At 38.9% G+C, this 19,402-nt stretch overlaps 1 protein-coding gene across 3 annotated transcripts; it reads left to right on the forward strand.

Annotated features, from left to right (window-relative positions):
• The first annotated feature begins 2,686 nt into the window (after positions 1–2,686).
• Positions 2,687–19,339, forward strand: LOC123770725 (serine-rich adhesin for platelets). Of its 3 annotated transcripts, XM_069305866.1 has the most exons (8): positions 2,687–2,804; positions 5,476–5,616; positions 8,014–9,243; positions 9,828–10,083; positions 12,715–12,825; positions 14,030–14,147; positions 14,524–14,647; positions 17,781–19,339. In XM_069305866.1, the coding sequence occupies exons 3-8, from the start codon at positions 8,073–8,075 to the stop codon at positions 17,882–17,884; spliced, it is 1,884 nt and encodes a 627-aa protein (XP_069161967.1). In that variant the 5' UTR covers positions 2,687–2,804; positions 5,476–5,616; positions 8,014–8,072; the 3' UTR covers positions 17,885–19,339. The 3 variants fall into 3 exon arrangements, with proteins under 3 accessions (XP_069161967.1, XP_045618807.1, XP_045618805.1); XM_045762851.2 differs by lacking the exons at positions 2,687–2,804; positions 5,476–5,616 and adding an exon at positions 6,098–6,228; XM_045762849.2 differs by lacking the exons at positions 2,687–2,804; positions 5,476–5,616 and adding an exon at positions 6,157–6,382.
• Positions 19,340–19,402: the final 63 nt, after the last annotated feature.

The raw sequence follows: 19,402 nt of genomic DNA on the forward strand, positions 1-19,402 counted from the left end.
GGGGTAGATCCGATTCCTACATTTCATTCCACTCGACCGTCTTCAAGTAAGGAATGATTGATGAAGATTAAGCCACCAGAGGTGTCACGGGCATGAATAGCCCGTAAGTGGTATTTTTTTTTTTTTTTAGTAAATATACTGTGTGCTGAGGTCACATTTAATCGTCAGGCTGCTATCGCGGGGGAGGATACTGCTTGACAGTATTTATGAGAGTGTCCAGCTGCTGGACACCCTTGCACACCACCCATCTATCTTGACCAGAAAAGTGACAGAGTTGATGACTTGCTTCAGGATGGTTACTGCAAGATTCAGGGACTCTTAAAGCTCTTCTAAGGTTGTTGGTTGCTTCACATTCCTGGAGATAGTGATGTAGTGGCTTTTCTCTGATTGTTTGGCAGAAGATGCATTCCGTCTGTCGGGGTTCGCCAATCTCCCAGTTGAATCTGTAACCTAGACGTAGTCTATATAACCTAACTGCTATTTCCCTGTGGATTCTTTTGGGGATATTTAACCTGTCTAAATTAGTGGCCTGAAGATACAATATTGCAGAGGGCGAACCTTCTACTGCTCTCTGGTGTAGGTAGGCTTTGTTGAGGTGTTTGAGAGTTTTTTGGCGATGGTGTTTTTTATGTACTCTAGGCTGGGTTGGATTTTTATGTATCACTGGATGACGAATTGCCAATTTAGCAATTTCATCGACTTTCTCATTTAATGGGATCCAGTTTAGGGATATGTTGAGTATTTTTGCCTTTGGCTACTGCTCCAAGATAAAAAATGGTGGTAATTATTTCCACGGTGTCTTACCACACACACAAGGTTGTTGTTATATATTCAGCTACTCGGAACAAGTTCCAAGTAGCACGGGCTATGATGAGCCCGTAACTTACCTGGCACAGGAGCAGGACAAGTAGCACGGGCTATGGTGAGCCCGTAGTGGACTTACCTGGCGCAGTAGTGGTGCCTCTGCGACACACAAGGTGCAATTTTGTCTTAAATACTCATGTGGAAGAGGTGAAGTTGTGTGGGGTGAGGCGAAGGGTCGAAGGAATATAGGGGTAATGAAAACATAAGGTTAATAGAGGAATAATGGGGAATGGATGTCAATCAAACAATGGGTGGGCAGAAAGAACTTGGTAGAGATGTCGTTATCCAGTGCTGTTTGCGAGCTCTGGATCTGAGCGTAGGCAAGGTATCAAAGTCGTTACTATGTATATTTAGGGTGAATCGTTTTTCTCTTATTACTCTTATAAGTATTAATTAATAATTATAATAATTATCACTTTCGCCCCGCGGTGGCGCACAAGCGCGTCACTAAGTTTTGTTCGGGTTCCGCAAGGGTGACACTGGCGGGCGTCACGAGAATAAATATTTGTATAAATTCCAATTTCGATCCGATCTACTTGGGGATAGTTTAGAAATGTTTACCATGAAATTTACGTTTTCTCTAAAAGCCGAAGAGCTTATTTGGGAGAACGGCATGGCAGTGAATCATCGTGGTAAAACAATTGTATTATTGACACGACGAGTGTGATCGACGTAGTTTTTATATTTGTTGCCGATCGAACGCATTCTTATGTGACGTTTTATACTTATGTTCTTCTACAACATTCTATTGCGAATACATTGGTACAAAAATGAAATACGTACATCGAAAAATAATGTCAGGACAGTGAATTGAATATACACTTTTCAATGTGGGTTTCGCCGATATGCCGCCGCGGGTAACACTTCGGCCACTTTCCACACTCTTTTGGGTGGGTTGCGACATTGATTCTATATTTATATGCATATGTTGTTTATATGCATATGCTGTGTTGCGTTGAAGAGGCATAGTTCTCAATACGCGATGTATTGTTATGCTAGGCTGTATTAGGTTATGTTATTAAGGTTAGGCTGCATTAGGCTCGGTTGGATTTGGGTTACGTTAGGTTGGGTTGAGCTAGGTTAGTCAGGTTTCAAAATTCAAAATTCCACTACGCCACGGAGCAGTCTCTGTGGCGTAGTAGTAAAACACACGCCCGGCTCGTCGCCAGCCCTTTGACCTGGGTTCGTATTCTGGCTGGGAAGGATTGACAAGGTGACAATCCTTAACTGCTCACCCAGCAGTGAATAGGTTGTTTAACGATTTGGCGGGTCGTATTCCGGGAAAAAAAAAATAGGATGAAGGACCTGCCCAAAACGCTATGCATGCTAGCGGCTTTATAAGAATTTAAGAACTCTATTTATATATAAATAATAAAAATAATAATAAAAAATACGCTGACGAATCTTCTAGTGTGCGTTGAGACGTGTATCTGGCATAATTAAAATATCAACTTAAATAATTCGTTTGTTAGACAACATATGATATTCAGATCTATAAATTAATTTAGAAAGGCCTATAATGCATATAAATATTCATTTACACACGCCTGGCGCTATACGCTAGGAACTTCAATATGGCGTTCAAATAATTTTAGGCAGAGAGTCTCTGGGTCGGTTGTAGCCCAATTGGGCTACAAGTAGCCCAATCTGGCAATCAAATATGCCAGATCTCTCTTTTTTCTGGCTTATTTGGTTTTCTGGCGATGTCGCTACTTACTACTTTTTCGGCTACTGTTAATATAAGCTGGGTTGTGTATTTTGAAAAATGAATCAATCTGGAAAAAAAATATTTGGCTACTTTTATAATAAAGTTTGTGACGATTAATTCTTCAGCTCGCGACTTAAGGCAACTCAAATCTGGCATCCCAAGTTAGTGTGGACTACAGCACCGACAGTCGTCAGGAAGCAGCGGTGGGGTGAGGTGTGTCGTTCCTGTGTAGGTAAGCCTGATCATTATTTTTTTTTTTTTTTTACAAATGCGAACAAGCCTGAATGGTCCCCAGGACAATATGCAACTGAAAACTAAATATATCTAATATTACAAATATATCTAAACAGTTGGGAGGTACGCATGAATATATAGTCTACCTCCACCTACAAATGCTTAATGCATTATACATTTATTCGCTATTATAACATTGAGTTTTTGTAATGTCAACGTGGGTCGTTGTTTCCGTAGTATTCAAATGTTTGTATTCCACTAATGCTAAATAGTCTGTCCTCTCTCGGATATTGTGGAGGATTTTGAGGATCATGATTTGCCTACATTATATGGGTAGGATATTATGTAGAATACACTTCCCCAGTGTGTTAAACCACCCGGTCGTCAGGCTAGCCTCGTTAACGCGGCGGTCGTCCCCCCCCCCCCCCCACCTCCCAAGACGCGTTTATTATCGACTTTCATGTACTATGTATTAAAAATAGTTTTTATCGTGTATAAATTAATTTTATATTCTATGTTTAATTAGGCGTATAGTAGGTTCGGTATTTAGGTTCTGTTGGCAATTATTTGCACTTTGAAGTATGTGGAGGGTGAAGCATTTTTTTTTTTTTTTTTTTTTTTTTTTTTGCTGTCCTCAAGCCAGGCTCGCCTACGCGGCCGCCCAACCCAAAGCCGCATTCGTCAATTTTATCATTTAGAATTATTCTCCCGTATAAGGTAATATTATTTCATTAAGTTAATAGTTTAAAAACTAAGTTTAGAGACAAGCGACAGTCCAGTGTACAAATACTGCCATATATGAACAACTTCCCAACAAAAAGAAGCGGGGACACCCCTCCAGGAACTGAATTTACCCGAGGGCCACTAACACTAGTAGCCTCGATGACGACAGTAAGCCGGCGGCTTGTCAAAGGTCCCGCCATTTGCCCTGATGATCTTTTCCAACTGTATTTTAAAACCCAGACGAGTTTGGCGTTTACGGCTTCGGCAGGTAGGCGGTTCCACGGGTTTGCAACCCTATGGGTGAAAAGCATCGTCTATTTCCTGTCCAACATTCTGGCTTGTTGAGTTTGAAGCCGCTATTCCTTGCTCGTGTAATATCTGACCTTCTGAAGACATTGTCCTGGTCGACGTCCTCAAACTTGTTTAATATTTTAAAGGTTTCTATGAAGTCCGGCCTGTCATGCCTGGTTTGTGGTGTTAGCCCTGTGGCCCTCAACCGTTCCTGATACGAGAGATGACTAAGCTCTGGTATGATATTTTGTCGCAAGACATAGCTCCATAGCTCTGGTAAGACATTACTCCAGAGCAGCTATGTCTTTCTGAAGATGGTCTACATGCCTGGATGCATGGAGACCATCGTTAACTTTTTTTTATTATTATTTTCTACCACAGACGTGGCCACAAACTTACAATGCTAATCAGCATATATACATTTTCTTCGCTTGGGGGTGCCACTTGGGCTTTGGGTTGTGCATGGTCGGGCTCCGGTTCATGCATGGTTGTGCTCCAAGGGTTGTTTGTGTACTAGTGCTCCAGGTTTGTTTGCTAGGGCTCTATGGTTATATGTTTGCTAGAGATCCGGGTTTCTTTTTTCGTACATAGCTCAATTTTTGTTTGCTATGGCTCCATAGTTGGTTTCTAGGGCAAGTTGAGGGTTTTAGGTAGGGCTAAGGAGATTTTTGTTTGGTCGAGCTAGGAATGGAGTTTGGTTGGGTTCTGGGGCTTTTTAGCTTAGTGGGGGTTGGATGAGATGTATATTTGCTAGGCTTGCGGTTACACAACTGATCTGGGTCCGGTTACACAACTGGTGGTTCAGTTACACAACTGGTCGGGCTCCGGTTAAATAACTGGTCGGGCTCCGGGGGTGTCACTGGGCCTTTGGGTTGTGCATGGTCGGGCTCCGGTTCATGCATGGTTGTGCTCCAAGGGTTGTTTGCTAGGGCTCTATGGTTATATGTTTGCTAGAAATCCGGGTTTCTTTTTTCGTACATAGCTCAATTGTTGTTTGCTATGGCTCCATAGTTGGTTTCTAGGGCAAGTTGAGGGTTTTAGGTAGGGCTAAGGAGATTTTTGTTTGGTCGAGCTAGGAATGGAGTTTGGTTGGGTTCTGGGGCTTTTTAGCTTAGTGGGGGTTGGATGAGATATATACTTGCTAGGCTTGCGGTTACACAACTGATCTGGGTCCGGTTACACAACTGGTGGTTCAGTTACACAACTGGTCGGGCTCCGGTTAAATAACTGGTCGGGCTCCGGTTAAATAACTGGTCGGGCTCCGGTTACTTAACTGGTCGGGCTCCGGGGGTGTCACTGGGCCTTTGGGTTGTGCATGGTCGGGCTCTGGTTCATGCATGGTTGTGCTCCAAGGGTTGTTTGTGTACTAGTGCTCCAGGTTTGTTTGCTAGGGCTCTATGGTTATGTTTGCTAGAGCTCTATGGTTGTTTGCTAGAAATCCGGGTTTCTTTTTTCGTACATAGCTCAATTGTTGTTTGCTATGGTTCCATAGTTGGTTTCTAGGGCAAGTTGAGGGTTTTAAGTAGGGCTAAAGAGATTTTTGTTTGGTCGAGCTTGGAATTGAGTTTGGTTGGTTTCATTAGATATTTGTTTAAGTATTCTCTGTCACTACTAATGAAACACCCATATTAATTTCTACTATTGGTTTTCAACAGGCTGTCTTTGCAAGCATATCAACAGTGTCATGCCTTGAGATTTGGTAGTCGCCTGATGATGGTCGAGCGAGCGTCCAGCCGGTTTGACATAAGCTTCGCCCCCCGATACAGGGGCTACGAACGTATGACACTTCACCAAAGGTATAGTAAATAAATAAATAAATGTTTATTCAGGTAAGGTACATACATACAAGAGATTTTACAAAAAAATGATAGATTTATAGATAGAGCTAGTACATTCGTACATTCAATACCTAATGCAACTATTACGCAAAGCGTTCCGGGCAGAATATATATAGTACTATAGTATATATAGTACTAGCTCTATCTAGAAATCCAACACTCTCTTTGTAACTCATTTTGTATAAATGTACTTTTAATTGAATAAACATTATTATTATTATTAATTATTATTATTATTATTATTATTATTATTATTATTATTATTATTATTATTATTATTATTATTATTATTATTATTATTATTATTATTATTATTATTATTATTATTATTATTATTATTATTATACGTATTTTATACGTACACACAACAAATCACAGAATAATAATAATTTATTACCTAGCTAAAATTAGTATCAACTACTATATGTACTGTTTTCGGGTTTTATTGAGGCGTGATTGCCGCAAAGAACCAGCGCGCCAGTCACGCCATTTGTTGACAAGTTTCAAACAGTGGAAGAGTCTGGTGAAGTGTGTCGCTGCCCACCCCATGCCCGCCTTTCTCCACTCCATGTACGACAGTGTAACCAAGAATGATTTGTTCAAAGATTCTTGACATTTTCTTGCATAACGTGATGAAACAGTGCAAATGAGTGTAGAGGCTGTTTAGAGACGTCTAGTTGTTGCAGAGACTAGGCTCATCGATAGTTTATGTACACAAGTACAAGTGGGTATTATTGCAGGTTTTAGTGATTAATTAATCGGTACATTCTCACAAAGCAATTAAGACTCAGTGTTTCAGATCTTGAGATGGGTTGCTGCTGCTTATGTCTTTCTCATAGAAGTACAGCAACACCATAATTCGATTTTTAGAAAAAATCTAAATTTAATTAAAAGTAATGCTTTGCTGTTTTTATGTTCCATTTTCAGTTAAACTTATTTATATTGGCATGACTGTGTAATGTATTTAATGTAACTCCTATTGCTTGTGACCTTAGATATTACGGCAACTAAACTGAAAGCAAATGCCAAAAGAATTGCTAACAAACCTATCTATTTTTATTTATCAGGTACATCAAGTAAATGATGCGTAAAATTATTTCCTTTGCCGACAAAGGGTACTCTTTATTTTGATCAATTGATAGACCATTATTTTGCCCTCTGCTTGTTTCACCCCTTTGACCAAAATTCTCTTTTTGTAGGCCATGTTTTGTAAATATTTTATACACAGTAGACAAAATGGTTATCTTGAGGTTATCTTGAGATGATTTCGGGGCTTTAGTGTCCCCGCGGTCCGGTCCTCGACCAGGCCTCCACCCCCAGGAAGCAGCCCGTGACTGCTGACTAACTCCCAGGTACCTATTTACTGCTAGGTAACAGGGGCATTCAGGGTGAAAGAAACTTTGCCCATTTGTTTCTGCCTCGTGCGGGAATCGAACCCGCGCCACAGAATTAAGAGTCCTGCGCGCTATCCACCAGGCTACGAGGAATGTGTAGTTCACACATTCCTAATCAGGTCTGTGTTTACACAAACTAGTAAGTCATTGTAACACTTCATTCAGTTAATTTTTTCCCAGCTCTATGATGCAAACTGTTAGATAGTAAAATTCAGTCAGTGCATTTCCTAGTAACAAAATAAATGAACTATTTGGCATTATTGTTACTAGTTAAAATATGATCAACTAATGCATAATAGCTGCTCATTGCTCCCTGTGAAGGGCATTATAAGGGGAAAGTGCCAAGCCATTATGACACTATAGATGCTCTATCTCCCTTTAGATGCCTTTCAGTATTTACTGATATTTATACAGAATTACATCCTTATAACAGTACAAATGGAAAACATCAGTTCCCGAAGACTGGCTCGAGGCAGTTCTTCACATTTAGAAATCTGGTACATAAGACATGTCCCAGAAAGATTTTATCCCCTTTGCTCTGAGTTGCATCTGTAAATTTTTGAACGTATGGTTAACGTATATCTTACGTGGTGTTTGGAACATTATCAATGTCTCTTCACATCCCGATTTGGTTTTTTTGCAAGTGTCACAGCACGACTGACATCCTAGTGGACTTGGAGGTTTACATTTGTATTACCTTTGCTACGAGTATCTCCATTGGAACAATTCTTTTTGACACCACCTGGAGGTACAATATTTTATCCAAGCTACATTCTTTTGGCATTCATGGCACTCTCCCAGTCTTCCTTTAAATAAAATGTTTGATTTATGTATGGCTCAAACCAAGTCTTAAGATGTCTCAGATTCTGGCTTGAGATCTGCATAACTTAAAATTAATTTATATCAGGGCCACATTTTAATGTTTTACAAAAGGCATGTACTGAACTTTTTCTATTTTCAGGCCAGGCTCATTGATTATCTACTGAAAAGAAAGGATCTGGAATTATATTCTTTGAATATATGATTATGGAATATTTAACAATTGAAGATAATCGACCTGAGAAGCGTCATATTCAGAGTGAATGTGACCCAAGTGAAATCTCTCCACCAAAAATTATTGCCACACCAAGAAGGTCAAGAGTTAGAACTCCACTGACGAATAGTAATAACAGTAACACACGGTCTTCACACAGAATATTTGCTGGAGAAAAGAACACTAGTAAGACAAGGTCATCCAGTAGAACTCCAGAAGTGAAGAGAAATGACAGCAAGACAGGATCATTCAACAAATCCCCAGTAGTTAGAAGTACCAAAAAGATAAAATCATTCAATAGCACTCCAGTAGTTGGGGGCAGTGTTAGCAAATCAAAGCTATCCAGTAAAATCCCAGTAGTGAATGAAAGTGCTAGTACAAGAAGATCCAATAGAACCCCAATATTGGGGACCAGTGCCAATAAACTAACACCTTCCAAAATAACACCAGGCGAGGGAAGTGCTATTAGAACAATATCTTACAGAACTCCAGTACTGGACAAGAGTGCAACCAAGACAAGATTGTTTAAAAGAACTCCTGTACAAGAATGCAAACTGAGTAAGACTAGATCATCCAGCAAATCTCCTGAGCAAAAGCAGTTTAGTACTAGGGACGTAAAGTCTTCAAGCAGGGCTTTAGTTAAAACACAGTCATGCAAGAGTACGACAGTGTCACCTAGCAAAACTCAGGCACCAGAAAAAATTACTAGTAAGTCATTAACCCCAGAACATAGAAAAAATTCCAGAGAGAGATCTAAGTGTTCAACTGAGGCAAATAACCCCCATTGTAATGACAAAGGAAATGAGCTTAACAGGAAGGGAGACAAGTTAGACGGGAAACAGAAAGAAAAGAAAAGAGTTGATAATGTTGAAAATATAAAAACAAGACAAACATGCCAAGTTAAAGTTGTGGAACAGGAGAATCATTCAACTGACAATGCATCCTCCTCAATAGAAGAAGGTTCAGTTGAAATGTGTGATGAAAGTGAATTAAACACTCCTGAAGATGCAGTAGCAGTAGTCATTAATAAAGACATCCAGGCAGAAGTCGAGAAAGTTAAGAGGAGGAGGTCAACTATTGGTCGTGGAAGGAAGTCCGGTCAGAGTATAGGTGGAAGACAATCGCTCTCTGTTGCTTTTCCTGTACTTGATCTGAAAGGTGAGTTTTGAAGTAGGTTTAATTTCTTGGTGTAAATGTTGGGAAGGTGAAACTGTCCTGTTTTCATATCTCAGAAACTGCTCATCAAAACGTGAGCCTGTGTATGTAAATACTTTAGGCTTGTATCGATGCCCCCCCCCCCCCAGGTCGCACTACTGACCCTCCTCAATGCAAATTCACCTAACTCTTGGAGTACATATTTACTGCTAGGTAAACAGAGGCATTAGGTGAAAGGAAGCATGCCCAACTTATTTACACTTTACGTACATCCTACCATCATTAAGATCAAGACAAAAATTCCGTTTATCAGAAAATCAATTGCCATTTTAAAAATAGGAATTTGGTTGTGCAAATCATATTCTTGCTGGATTGCAATGCAGTGTCAAAACAATAAAAATTATGAAAAACATTTACTGTCTAAAAAGTCTTTTATTAAAATACTGTTTTGTTGAAATTCATAATTGTGTTTGCACTAATAAAGGCAATAATTATAGCCAGGAATAGTGAAGATCAGAAGTACCATATGAAAATATAATGCAACTACACACTGGTGGTGAAATGTTTGATTGTATCTTTCTTTGCAGATCAGATATGCCTGATTGATCAGAAACTCCCGTGGGCCTCAAGAGTGAGTGGTGTTATTGACATTAGCATTAGAGAAGCACTGCGAAGACTTCAGGATCGTTTACCTGGAGATGAATGCGTGTCAGATTTAAGGATGGAGTTAATGAGGAAATCTGAAAGTATAGCAGGAGAAATAGCATATAAAATTGCTGGGCTTTCTTTTGATGCATCAGCACCCATGCCTAACTTATCATATGGAGAGGACGTGAAAGAGAGGTATGATAGTTTTTCATTCTTTGCATGTACTGTATGTTTTAATCCATTATGGAAAATATTTGAGAACTATAGTATAGCCTGCAGATTGCTAGTACAGAAAATTCATGAAATTTTCTGGTTTACATACCTTGATAGCTCACCCTCAGCATACTTCACAGGCTTGTGTAGGGCCCTGGCCACATCATGCTTTTGATGACATTATCATCCTTAACTTATTTCCTCCATGTAATGTTGGGAGTATAAATGAAACTAATACAGAGATGAGCTGTCTGAATAAGGGAAAATTGCAAAAAGCATTTTTCCCTACAAACATTACAAAAGGTAATTTTCCAACAGAGATTTACTACTCGCTAAGATATAAAAACAACTCTGATCAACTTAATTTGATTACCTCTACTGCTACTAGGTGGTGTCCTGAGCTTTCTGAGGGATGGGATGGGGAATCCCTCCCACACTTCTTGGAAAATGATGATTTCCACAAGTTACACTGACCACTCACTAATTCAGCGCTTGCTGACCCAAATCTAGTAACTGCCAAAATCATAATAAAGTTTTGTCATTTTATTAGGACAAAGGAGCATGTGAGTGTAATTAAGTGTAGTTACAGGATGAGTCTATAGCCCATTGTAATAGACATTGCAGGTTTTAAAAGTTCCTTGTTGTCAATTTCTGTGAATCCTGTTGCAATTTTGTGATTAGTACATCTCTCCTTTTTCTTTCTATTGACAAGCTTTTGCATTTTTAACATTATCGCTCGCTTTGGACACTGATCATGTCCACTTTTTTCTTGAGTCCTAGCCGAGGACAGCACTTGCGTCCATTACAAAAATATTTGTATAAAATTCATTTTGTATCTGATCGACTTCGGGATAGTTTCAAAATAGGCGCCTTTAGAGTATGCACAATTTGATACCAAAATGAAAGATGTAACACGAAACTTGATGTCAGAACACTTGAAAGATTATAAATACGTTTTTGGTCAAAATTTTAAACTATTTGTTAAATGCCAGAAGTCCTTCCCCCATCCATGAATTTATAATAAATTTTGAACTATAAAGCTCCTCTTGCTGTGCTTTGATGTGGCCCTCTGGTAACAGTTTACTATTCAGAACCATTCTAGTGCACTATTTGTCAGAGTTCTTCGGCATCTTTTTCACATACTGTATTTGTAGGTTGTTTGTGGCTAGTTTTCCCCTATTCCACATTTCATTACATGACATTTTTATTCTCCCTAGTTAGCATCATCTGCAAACATATTCATGTAACTAATATCCCTCTGGCAGATTGTTTATATAGACAACAAACATTACTGGTGATAGAACTGAACCTTTGGGTATTCTACTAGTGACATTTCTTCAGTCTGATCACTGCTCTTATTTTTGTCAGTCGGAAAATTATTCATCTCGTCAGTTGTGCCTGTCTATTGCAGCCTCCTTTGTGTTCTACCTCAAAGAACAGCCAGCCTCCTGTGTGGGACTGCCAAAGGCCTTTTTTTAGGCCCAGTTAGTTGCAGTCAGTCCAACCATCTCTTTCTTGCAAGATCTCTGTGGTTATATTGTAAAAGCAAAAAATAATTATGCAGGACTTGCATGTTAAAACACCATACTATCTATCCATTATATAATGGATAGCTATATATAATTATAATAACTAGAAAGGAGACGAGAGAGATACCAAATAATATACACATGGAAAATACTGGAGGGACAGGTCCCAAATCTGCACAGAATGTACTGGAGTGAACGACATGAAAGAAAATGCAGAATAGAACCAGTGAAGAGCAGAGGTGCCATGGGCACAGAGAACACTGTATGAACATCAGAGGTCCACGGTTGTTCAACGTCCTACCAGCGAGCATCAGAAATATTACAGGAACAACTGTGGACATCTTCAAGAGGAAACTAAATTGTTTCCTTCAAGGAGTGCCGGACTAACCGGGCTGTGGTGGGTATGTGGGCCTGCGGGCCGCTCCAAGCAACAGCCTGGTGGACCACTCTCTCACAAGTCAAGCCTGGCCTCAGGCCGGGCTTGGGAAGTAGAAGAACTCCCAGAACCCCATCAAGCAGGTATGTAATTGCAGAACTGCTTCATGAATCTGGCCCCTGGAAGGGAGGGGAATTGAGGAGACACTGAAGCTCGCTCATAAATTGGCGTATCATTTCATTCAACAATGGTTTTCTGGTGAGAGTTCCTTGTGGCTCTTTGATACAGTACTAACTACCCACAGAAAAAAAAACATAGGGACTTGCCATGAAGGAGGGAGAACTACATGCAGTTTAGACAATGATGAGAACCCATGCCGAGAGAGACGACCCAAGGCCACACAAGGAAGCCGAGGCCCAGAAACATTAAGTACCAGGCTGCCTAACCCCCCACCCCCACCCCACCCGAATATCAATCCAGGACATATTAGTAAACATGGCCAACAGAGCAGTGTACTTAGCAGTATGAGAGCAGATGGCAGGCTGGTCACCAACACAACCAACTCCACCCTACAATCACTTCAGCCTCTATTCTGTTTTCACTAGTTTGCTTTGTATCCTGAAATATTATAGCCTGTGGATCTTGATGAGCTTTTACAAAAAGAAAAAATCTAGTTTTTATTATATTTTACATTTTTTTCTTTTCTAGTACCAGTAAAATTGAAGCATATAAAAAGAGGACGAAGGAGTTGGAGCAAGAATTTAAAACCTGGAAAACGATAATGAGTGAGAGAAAGGCAGCCTGTTTGGCTGCTGAGAGGTGAGTACTCTACCATATGTAGGTACAGTAAACTTTTAATATGCATGAGATTCATTCCTGGAGAACTTTATGTAACCCAAATTCGTACAGATTTAATACTCTTACAGTATATGGTTGTAAAGTGTGTAAAAATAAGGTTTCATTCCAGAAGCCTTCCAGTTACAGTCCGTCACTCCCATATAAATAACTACAGTAGCAAATTTGCAATATTCCAAAGTATTGTACAGTACTTGCAAACCACAAATTTACTGTATAAAGTGCCCTCTTTATTCTTTTTCCTTTCTATAGAATTTATATTAATTAAGCTTTGCTAATCTGTTAGGAAAGGTTTCTTATTCCTAGGACTTAGTAATTTTTATTTGTACAGGTTTAATTCAATGTGTTAGAGTACAGTGTCAAAAACTGAATTGCCTTATCTTCAGGGGGTCTAAGATTATATGATAAAGCTGAAAAATAATATTTGGATATTTTATTGCTAGAACTTCTAGACATGAGTCCTTCATTATCTAGTTATAAAATTGCTTTTATAATTGTTGATGAATAAGGAATTCCAGGAATCGAGGCCTGATGCAGAATGCATAGGTATATTATCTATGGCTGCTTCAAAATCCAATGAGGTTAGGGTGGCATACATGAAGAATTTGTATGGGTTATCAATCTTCAGTGGGTTTAAGGGCTAATTGAAAATGTAATTGTACTACATCCTCATTATTTCACTAATTTCTTTGTTGTCATCTGTGAAAGTTCCATCTACCTTGCCTGAGGGTGAGGGAAGGTGAAAGAGAGGTAGGGAGAGAGGGTGAGGAGTTCTTTTTTTAGCAAATAATTTTCATTACCACAATGCATTATTTACTACTTTGTTGCTTTTACAACAACAAAAATATTTAGTTTTTTTTTTCAATAAGCTAAATATCAACAATGTTTTGTAGGATAAAGTTCATAACAGTTTGTAACAAAATTTGGTCATTATACTGTGCTTTAATATAACTGTAATCCTTAATTTGTTGATTTCCACAATTATATTAATGACACTTTTCATGGATAAGATTTTTTGGAGTGTAATAATGCACTTGGCGTACTTTCAGCCACCGTACTTTCAACCATCACTGCATGGGAAAACAATAATCAATTTGTATCTATCTGTTAATCATATTTGCAGATTTAAAGTACTGTTCTCATTTCTTTTACTTAATTTTGTTAATAGGGAATTCCGTGAAGCTAAATCAGGGGAAGCAAAAATTGATGATGATCAAGCCAGCCAGCTAACACCTGCTCAAGCCTCTTTTCTAGCAAGCAAACCCAATTATCATCAGTACTTACAGGTACAGTAAAATCCTACACTTAGGATTAAATACTGTATCACTATTGTCTGCATGCAAAAGTTTAGAAAACTGTTACTTTGAACTGTTGATTTATCTCAATCTTAGTTACTTAAAATTTACAATATAATGGATTAAAATACCATTTAATTGGTTTGTACATTCCTTCTGTCCCAAAATCCTGACTAAATGACAAGGAGAAACACGAAAGTGTAACCCTATGCATGTCACACAACTGGGGTCCACGGTTCGAGTTTCCTAGACCCCAGGTGAATGGAAGGAAAAACAATTTACAGTATATGTACTTGGTTGCTTTTATTATAAGCATTATTTTCTCGCTAAAGAATGTGGAAATATTTTTTATATTTTATCTTTTCAGGATGTACAAATGGCACGTGAAAGTGCCACCCAGATGCTTCTAGGAGTACAGCATTCGGCAAATATTATTTCCAACATGATCACAGCAACTAGGCTTCAAGCTGAATACTGTTGTGCTGCTATTGGTAAGTTCTTCGAGCCCATTAACACTCTTTGGCTGTTACATATGACTTTAGTCTGTCTTCGTAGAAAAGTCCATCAATATACTGTGATGTTTGACAACAATCCCAAGCCTCTTAAAAATGACTCTGCACATCACTTGCATTCTTTTGTTTGGTGACTGCACTAAGCCCAAATGTAAAGATATGAATTCTTGTTTAAATGTGTCATGAGTTTTGTTTGGGTTAGCTCAGAATTTATCACAACCATTTGTGTCAATGTGTGATGCAGTGTGACTGGTTGTCTTAGCCTGTTATTAATTTTGGTCATCGTGCTTCAATATTTGATTCCCATATGTTCCCCTGTCATAGAGGGGGGGCAAGGCCCTTATCCCAAGTAGGCAGTCCAGCATACTGTGTCGGGAGCCATTCTAAGAGTAGTGCATAAATTCTTGATTCCTCTGTGAGACTCCCAAATTGGGGGCATTCTGGATTTTGAGTATGGGGTGCACTAGCTTTTGTATGCTCTTATGCAAGCATTTTGCATGCTGCCAACACTTTTTTATAGCCATGTTTATCTTAAAGGGCTGCATTCAGTGTCAATTCATCCAGCAAGCATCCCTAGTGCCTATGTGTCCTGCTTGGTCCTTACCTTCAGGTCCTGGCAAGTGTTTTTAGGTGTTTGGTGTGGCTCTTTTTAAATTGACTTGCCAAGCCTGCATTCACTACATGCAAGTTTAAGGGATGTCCCTTGGATTTGCTACAAATCAATGGTCATCTGTACTGTCTCCCTCTGCCACCTGTTGGGTGGGTGTTACACCTTTAGCCTATGAATTTTGGTGTTGCTAGGCCTCTTATTTTATCTTAAGGCTCCATCTTTTGGTTTTGGTTTATTTATTTTGTAGTGATGTGGTTACCACTTTGGGAGTGTGTGCCTGTTTTTGTTTGAATGGTTGCCCAGGAATTGGCCCTTTTGGTTTTGGGGTTTTGAATTGGAGCAGCTGTTGTTTCTACTGGTGCCAGGTTCACTGTACTTTCTCCTTCCACTATTCATCTGGTGTATTTGGGGGACCCCTTTCCTCCGCTGAGGGATAGTCCCTACCCTCCATCAATTTTTTAGCTTGTTCCTCCTTAGGTTCACTTTCCTTTATTGTTAGAGTCTTTGTGTGCATCATGTTTCAGGAGGATTCCGTCATCCTGTTGTCTGCCTTTTTTGGCTCGGTCAGACTTTTTCAGTTCCTTCTGTGGGTTCCAGATTTCATTTCCCTCATAGGTTCGATCTCTTTTCATTTCAGGTCAGCTTTGGCCTTGTGGTTTCATTATATTCTTTCTTTCTGGCTTGTAAACAATCCTCTGTTCTTGGGGCTTTATCATGGTTGTACTGTACCCAAACACTAGCGAGTGGTGGGCTACGTCTTTCATTTTTTTGGGGGGGGCATTGGCTCTTTTGTGCCACGGGAGTCTCCTGTTTGCTCAGGTTCACCCCCAGGATGAGAATATTTCATGTGCAACTGTCATTGTCTGGATTCGGGTCATGGGATGCATATTCATCTGATGTCTGTTTTGCACTTCTGGGCTGTGTGCCGACCTGATCTGCAGTGGCTTCGATGTTGACTTTGGTGCTGGGTGTGCAGCCTTGTTTCCTGCAGTTCCAGCCTTGGGGGCATTGCCAAAGTTGCTTAAAACTGTTAAAATGCTCCTCTCCTTTAAGATGCAGTGGCAGGTGTTTTCTTGGCTCATATGTTTTAACATGATTTGATTACCCAGACTTTCTCTTCTGTCCACTTCCCTTTTCTTCCCCTCATTTTCTCTTTTTTCAGAGGGAGGGTTCCTGCCTGCTGCTCCGAGGCAGTTTTCGTAGTTTGAACCCTCACCTGTGGCCTCCATTGGGACCAGATTTTTTATCTTGCTTCAAGCCCATGATATTTTAAAGCTTGCAGCTTTGATCATGGTATTTTATAGTGTCTTAGGCTAATATCAGGTCTTGAGGGTTTTTGAGGTTTACCAAGGTCCTGGCGGTTCATTACCTAGTCAGTATCTCTGGTCGGACTTGTGTTGTTTGAGGTGGGATTTCTTATTCTGGTCTTCCCCCTTTGTGGATTTAATCTTGACTCTCCTCCCTGGTAAGTCTGATTTACTCTGCTCTTCGGTTAGTTAGCTACAATAAGCTACTGTTTGGCCCCTCCAGCAGGCTAGTGTTAAATGTAATGAAATGCCTCCTCCTGGGTTGTTGTTTTTTAAACCCAGACTGCTTTTATGTTTAAAAGTTTGTTTGTACTCCATTGCTCCCTGGTTCTTGTCCAGATTCTTGTCCAGACCCCTGGTCCTTGACCCAGGATCCTTGTCCAGATCCTGGGGCCAGATTCACAAAAGCACTTACGCAAGCACTTACGAACGTATACATCTTTCCTCAACCTTTGACGGCTTTGGTTATATTTATTAAACAGTTTACAAGCATGAAAACTTCCCATTCAACTGTTGTTATTGTTATAAATAGCCTCTTGGTGCTTTGGAGCTCATTAACTGTTTAATAATTGGAAACAGAGCCGCCAAAGATTGAGAAAAGATGTACAGGTTTGTAAGTGCTTGCGTAAGTGCTTTCGTGAATCTGGTCCCTGGTCTCCCTAGTCTGGTCCAGGGAGCTTGGTAACTCCCTGGTTGGCCTCTTCCTTCCCCCTCCCCCCTTCCTTTCAGGTGTGTCAGTTCGGTAGAAAGAAAGCAATATAGGATTTCTCTACAATCTGAATGATCGATAATCATTGCTAAAATTATTTGAATATACAGTACAGTACATATTTGTTGATATTAGCAATTATACATAATGGTAGTTATCATAGATAATTATTATAGTGGCTGTCATATGATTAAAGGTAATAATTTATGGTCTTAATAATCATTATAGACATTTATTGACTATGTAGGTGTGTTGATTTTGTAGTTTTAAAGTTTGTAAGCTGTTTTTGCAAGAGAGAGACAGTAAAAAGCTGGTGGGATGGAAAGTGGAAGGTGTATTGAAGAAAGAAAGAATACTGTAAGAATAGGAATAATTCATATTAATATTTGGAGTACCCAGTACAGTGTATCAAACAAGAATAGCTCCCTTATGCAAGCAAGCCATATCCAGTTGTGATTGATGTTTGTTTTTAATCTATTTTTGCAGAAGAGAAGAGCTTTGGATACTTGAAAACCCAGCCAACAAAATCTGTGCTGGCTTCATTACTGCAGATAAATCGTGCATTTGCTGAAGTGACGGAAGGGTTGTAACTGTGATGCTGCCTGCGGCCCTTTTGATATTACATTATACTGTATGTGGCACAATTTCGTGTTGGGTGCTCACCCTGGCCCGAACCTGCATTGTACAGTACTTGTACAGTATATTTTAAGCTTTTGAGATTGAGACCATCTTTTATATATAGTAATATGAAAAGCAGATTTATCTTGGCTGTTGATGAAATGGTAATTACTGTATTTAGTTTTTAATCCTCAAGAAAATTTACATTCTCTTCAAAATCTTTAATTGCTGCTAAGCATTCTTCAAATCTGTAAATATCTTCTAAGTTTGTGATATTTCTAAGTACAGGTATGTTAGGCTGCTTAATTTCTAGTATGGTCTTAAGATGCTCCTTACATTTGTTAGCTGATAACCTGCTAATCATAAAATCAATTTCTTGATTATTAACTGTGGACATTATTTCCTAGATTTTTATAGACAGGAACTCTACCATGCATCTGTAGCTTAAACAAATTGATTAGCAACCTGGTAATTAATGCAATTCACTTGTTGGAATTTATTGCTAGTGTCAGTATATAACGAGAAGGAAAGGTATCTTATGTTGGCAATTTAACATTCTTTTCTTGATATATTTTTCACTGTCAAAATGGAAGGAGGGATAAGGACTATCAATATATGAAGACTACACTATGGTTATGAAGATTATGCATAGTCTTTTTATTTTATTTTGTATATTGTGTATATACTTTGTATTGGAAACTCTGTATTTTATTATAAGATTAATTCCTTTCAAGTTGTTTGAGAACTTGATGCTTCAACAAATACAGTGTGTAAAAGATTTGTAGTAGCTTCATTTAGCATTTCCTGAAGAATGCTACTTGTAATTCAGCCCATCCTCTTGTTTAGATAGTACCGTACTTATAGTAACAGTGTGGACCATCGTACATATACAGTATTGACATAATGGACATTTAGATAGTAGAATTTGGTACTATTGAATTTGGATAAACTGGAAAGGCTAAGTATTTATATTGCTAATAAAACCTAAACTTACCTAACCTTCCTAGGCCTAATACACACTATCTGAGGCCTAAAACAGAACATATATATACTCTACTGTACTAGGCCTAGGAATATTTGTTTGGTTTTTAGTTTTATTTTGTTTGGACTATAACACGAATAGTATCAAATTCTAATTGTCCATTACGTTAATATATATATATATATATGATGGTCCACAGTTACTAAAACTACTATCTTAACAGGAGGATGAGTTGTATAATTTGACTGAAGGAAGAACTTGTTACAAATTTTACCTTAAATTTAGCCTGGTCCCCATGACATTAAATATACGGAAGATCGCTTAACATTATATGAATATGGTGGTCTAGGGACATGCATGGCCTAAATTTAACAGGTTAGCTAAAAGTTTTATCAAGGCATTTTCTTTTAAGATATAATAAAATTATATTAACACAAAACCAAAAGCATGGAGCTTAGTTATCCTTTCTACACAATGGTTAAACATTTTAAAATCACACACATCCTGC

Source organism: Procambarus clarkii, chromosome 56, assembly GCF_040958095.1.
Source record: "Procambarus clarkii isolate CNS0578487 chromosome 56, FALCON_Pclarkii_2.0, whole genome shotgun sequence".
NCBI lineage: Eukaryota > Metazoa > Arthropoda > Malacostraca > Decapoda > Cambaridae > Procambarus > Procambarus clarkii.

What these genes read in the sequence shown, in the direction of transcription:
- LOC123770725 (XM_069305866.1), top strand. Translation starts at nt 8,073, where the DNA reads ATGATTATGGAATATTTAACAATTGAAGATAATCGACCTGAGAAGCGT. An exon ending in GCCTGTTTGGCTGCTGAGAG is followed by an intron (nt 12,826 to 14,029) that starts GTGAGTACTCTA and finishes TTTTGTTAATAG; the next exon opens with GGAATTCCGTGAAGCTAAAT. An exon ending in ATTATCATCAGTACTTACAG is followed by an intron (nt 14,148 to 14,523) that starts GTACAGTAAAAT and finishes TTATCTTTTCAG; the next exon opens with GATGTACAAATGGCACGTGA.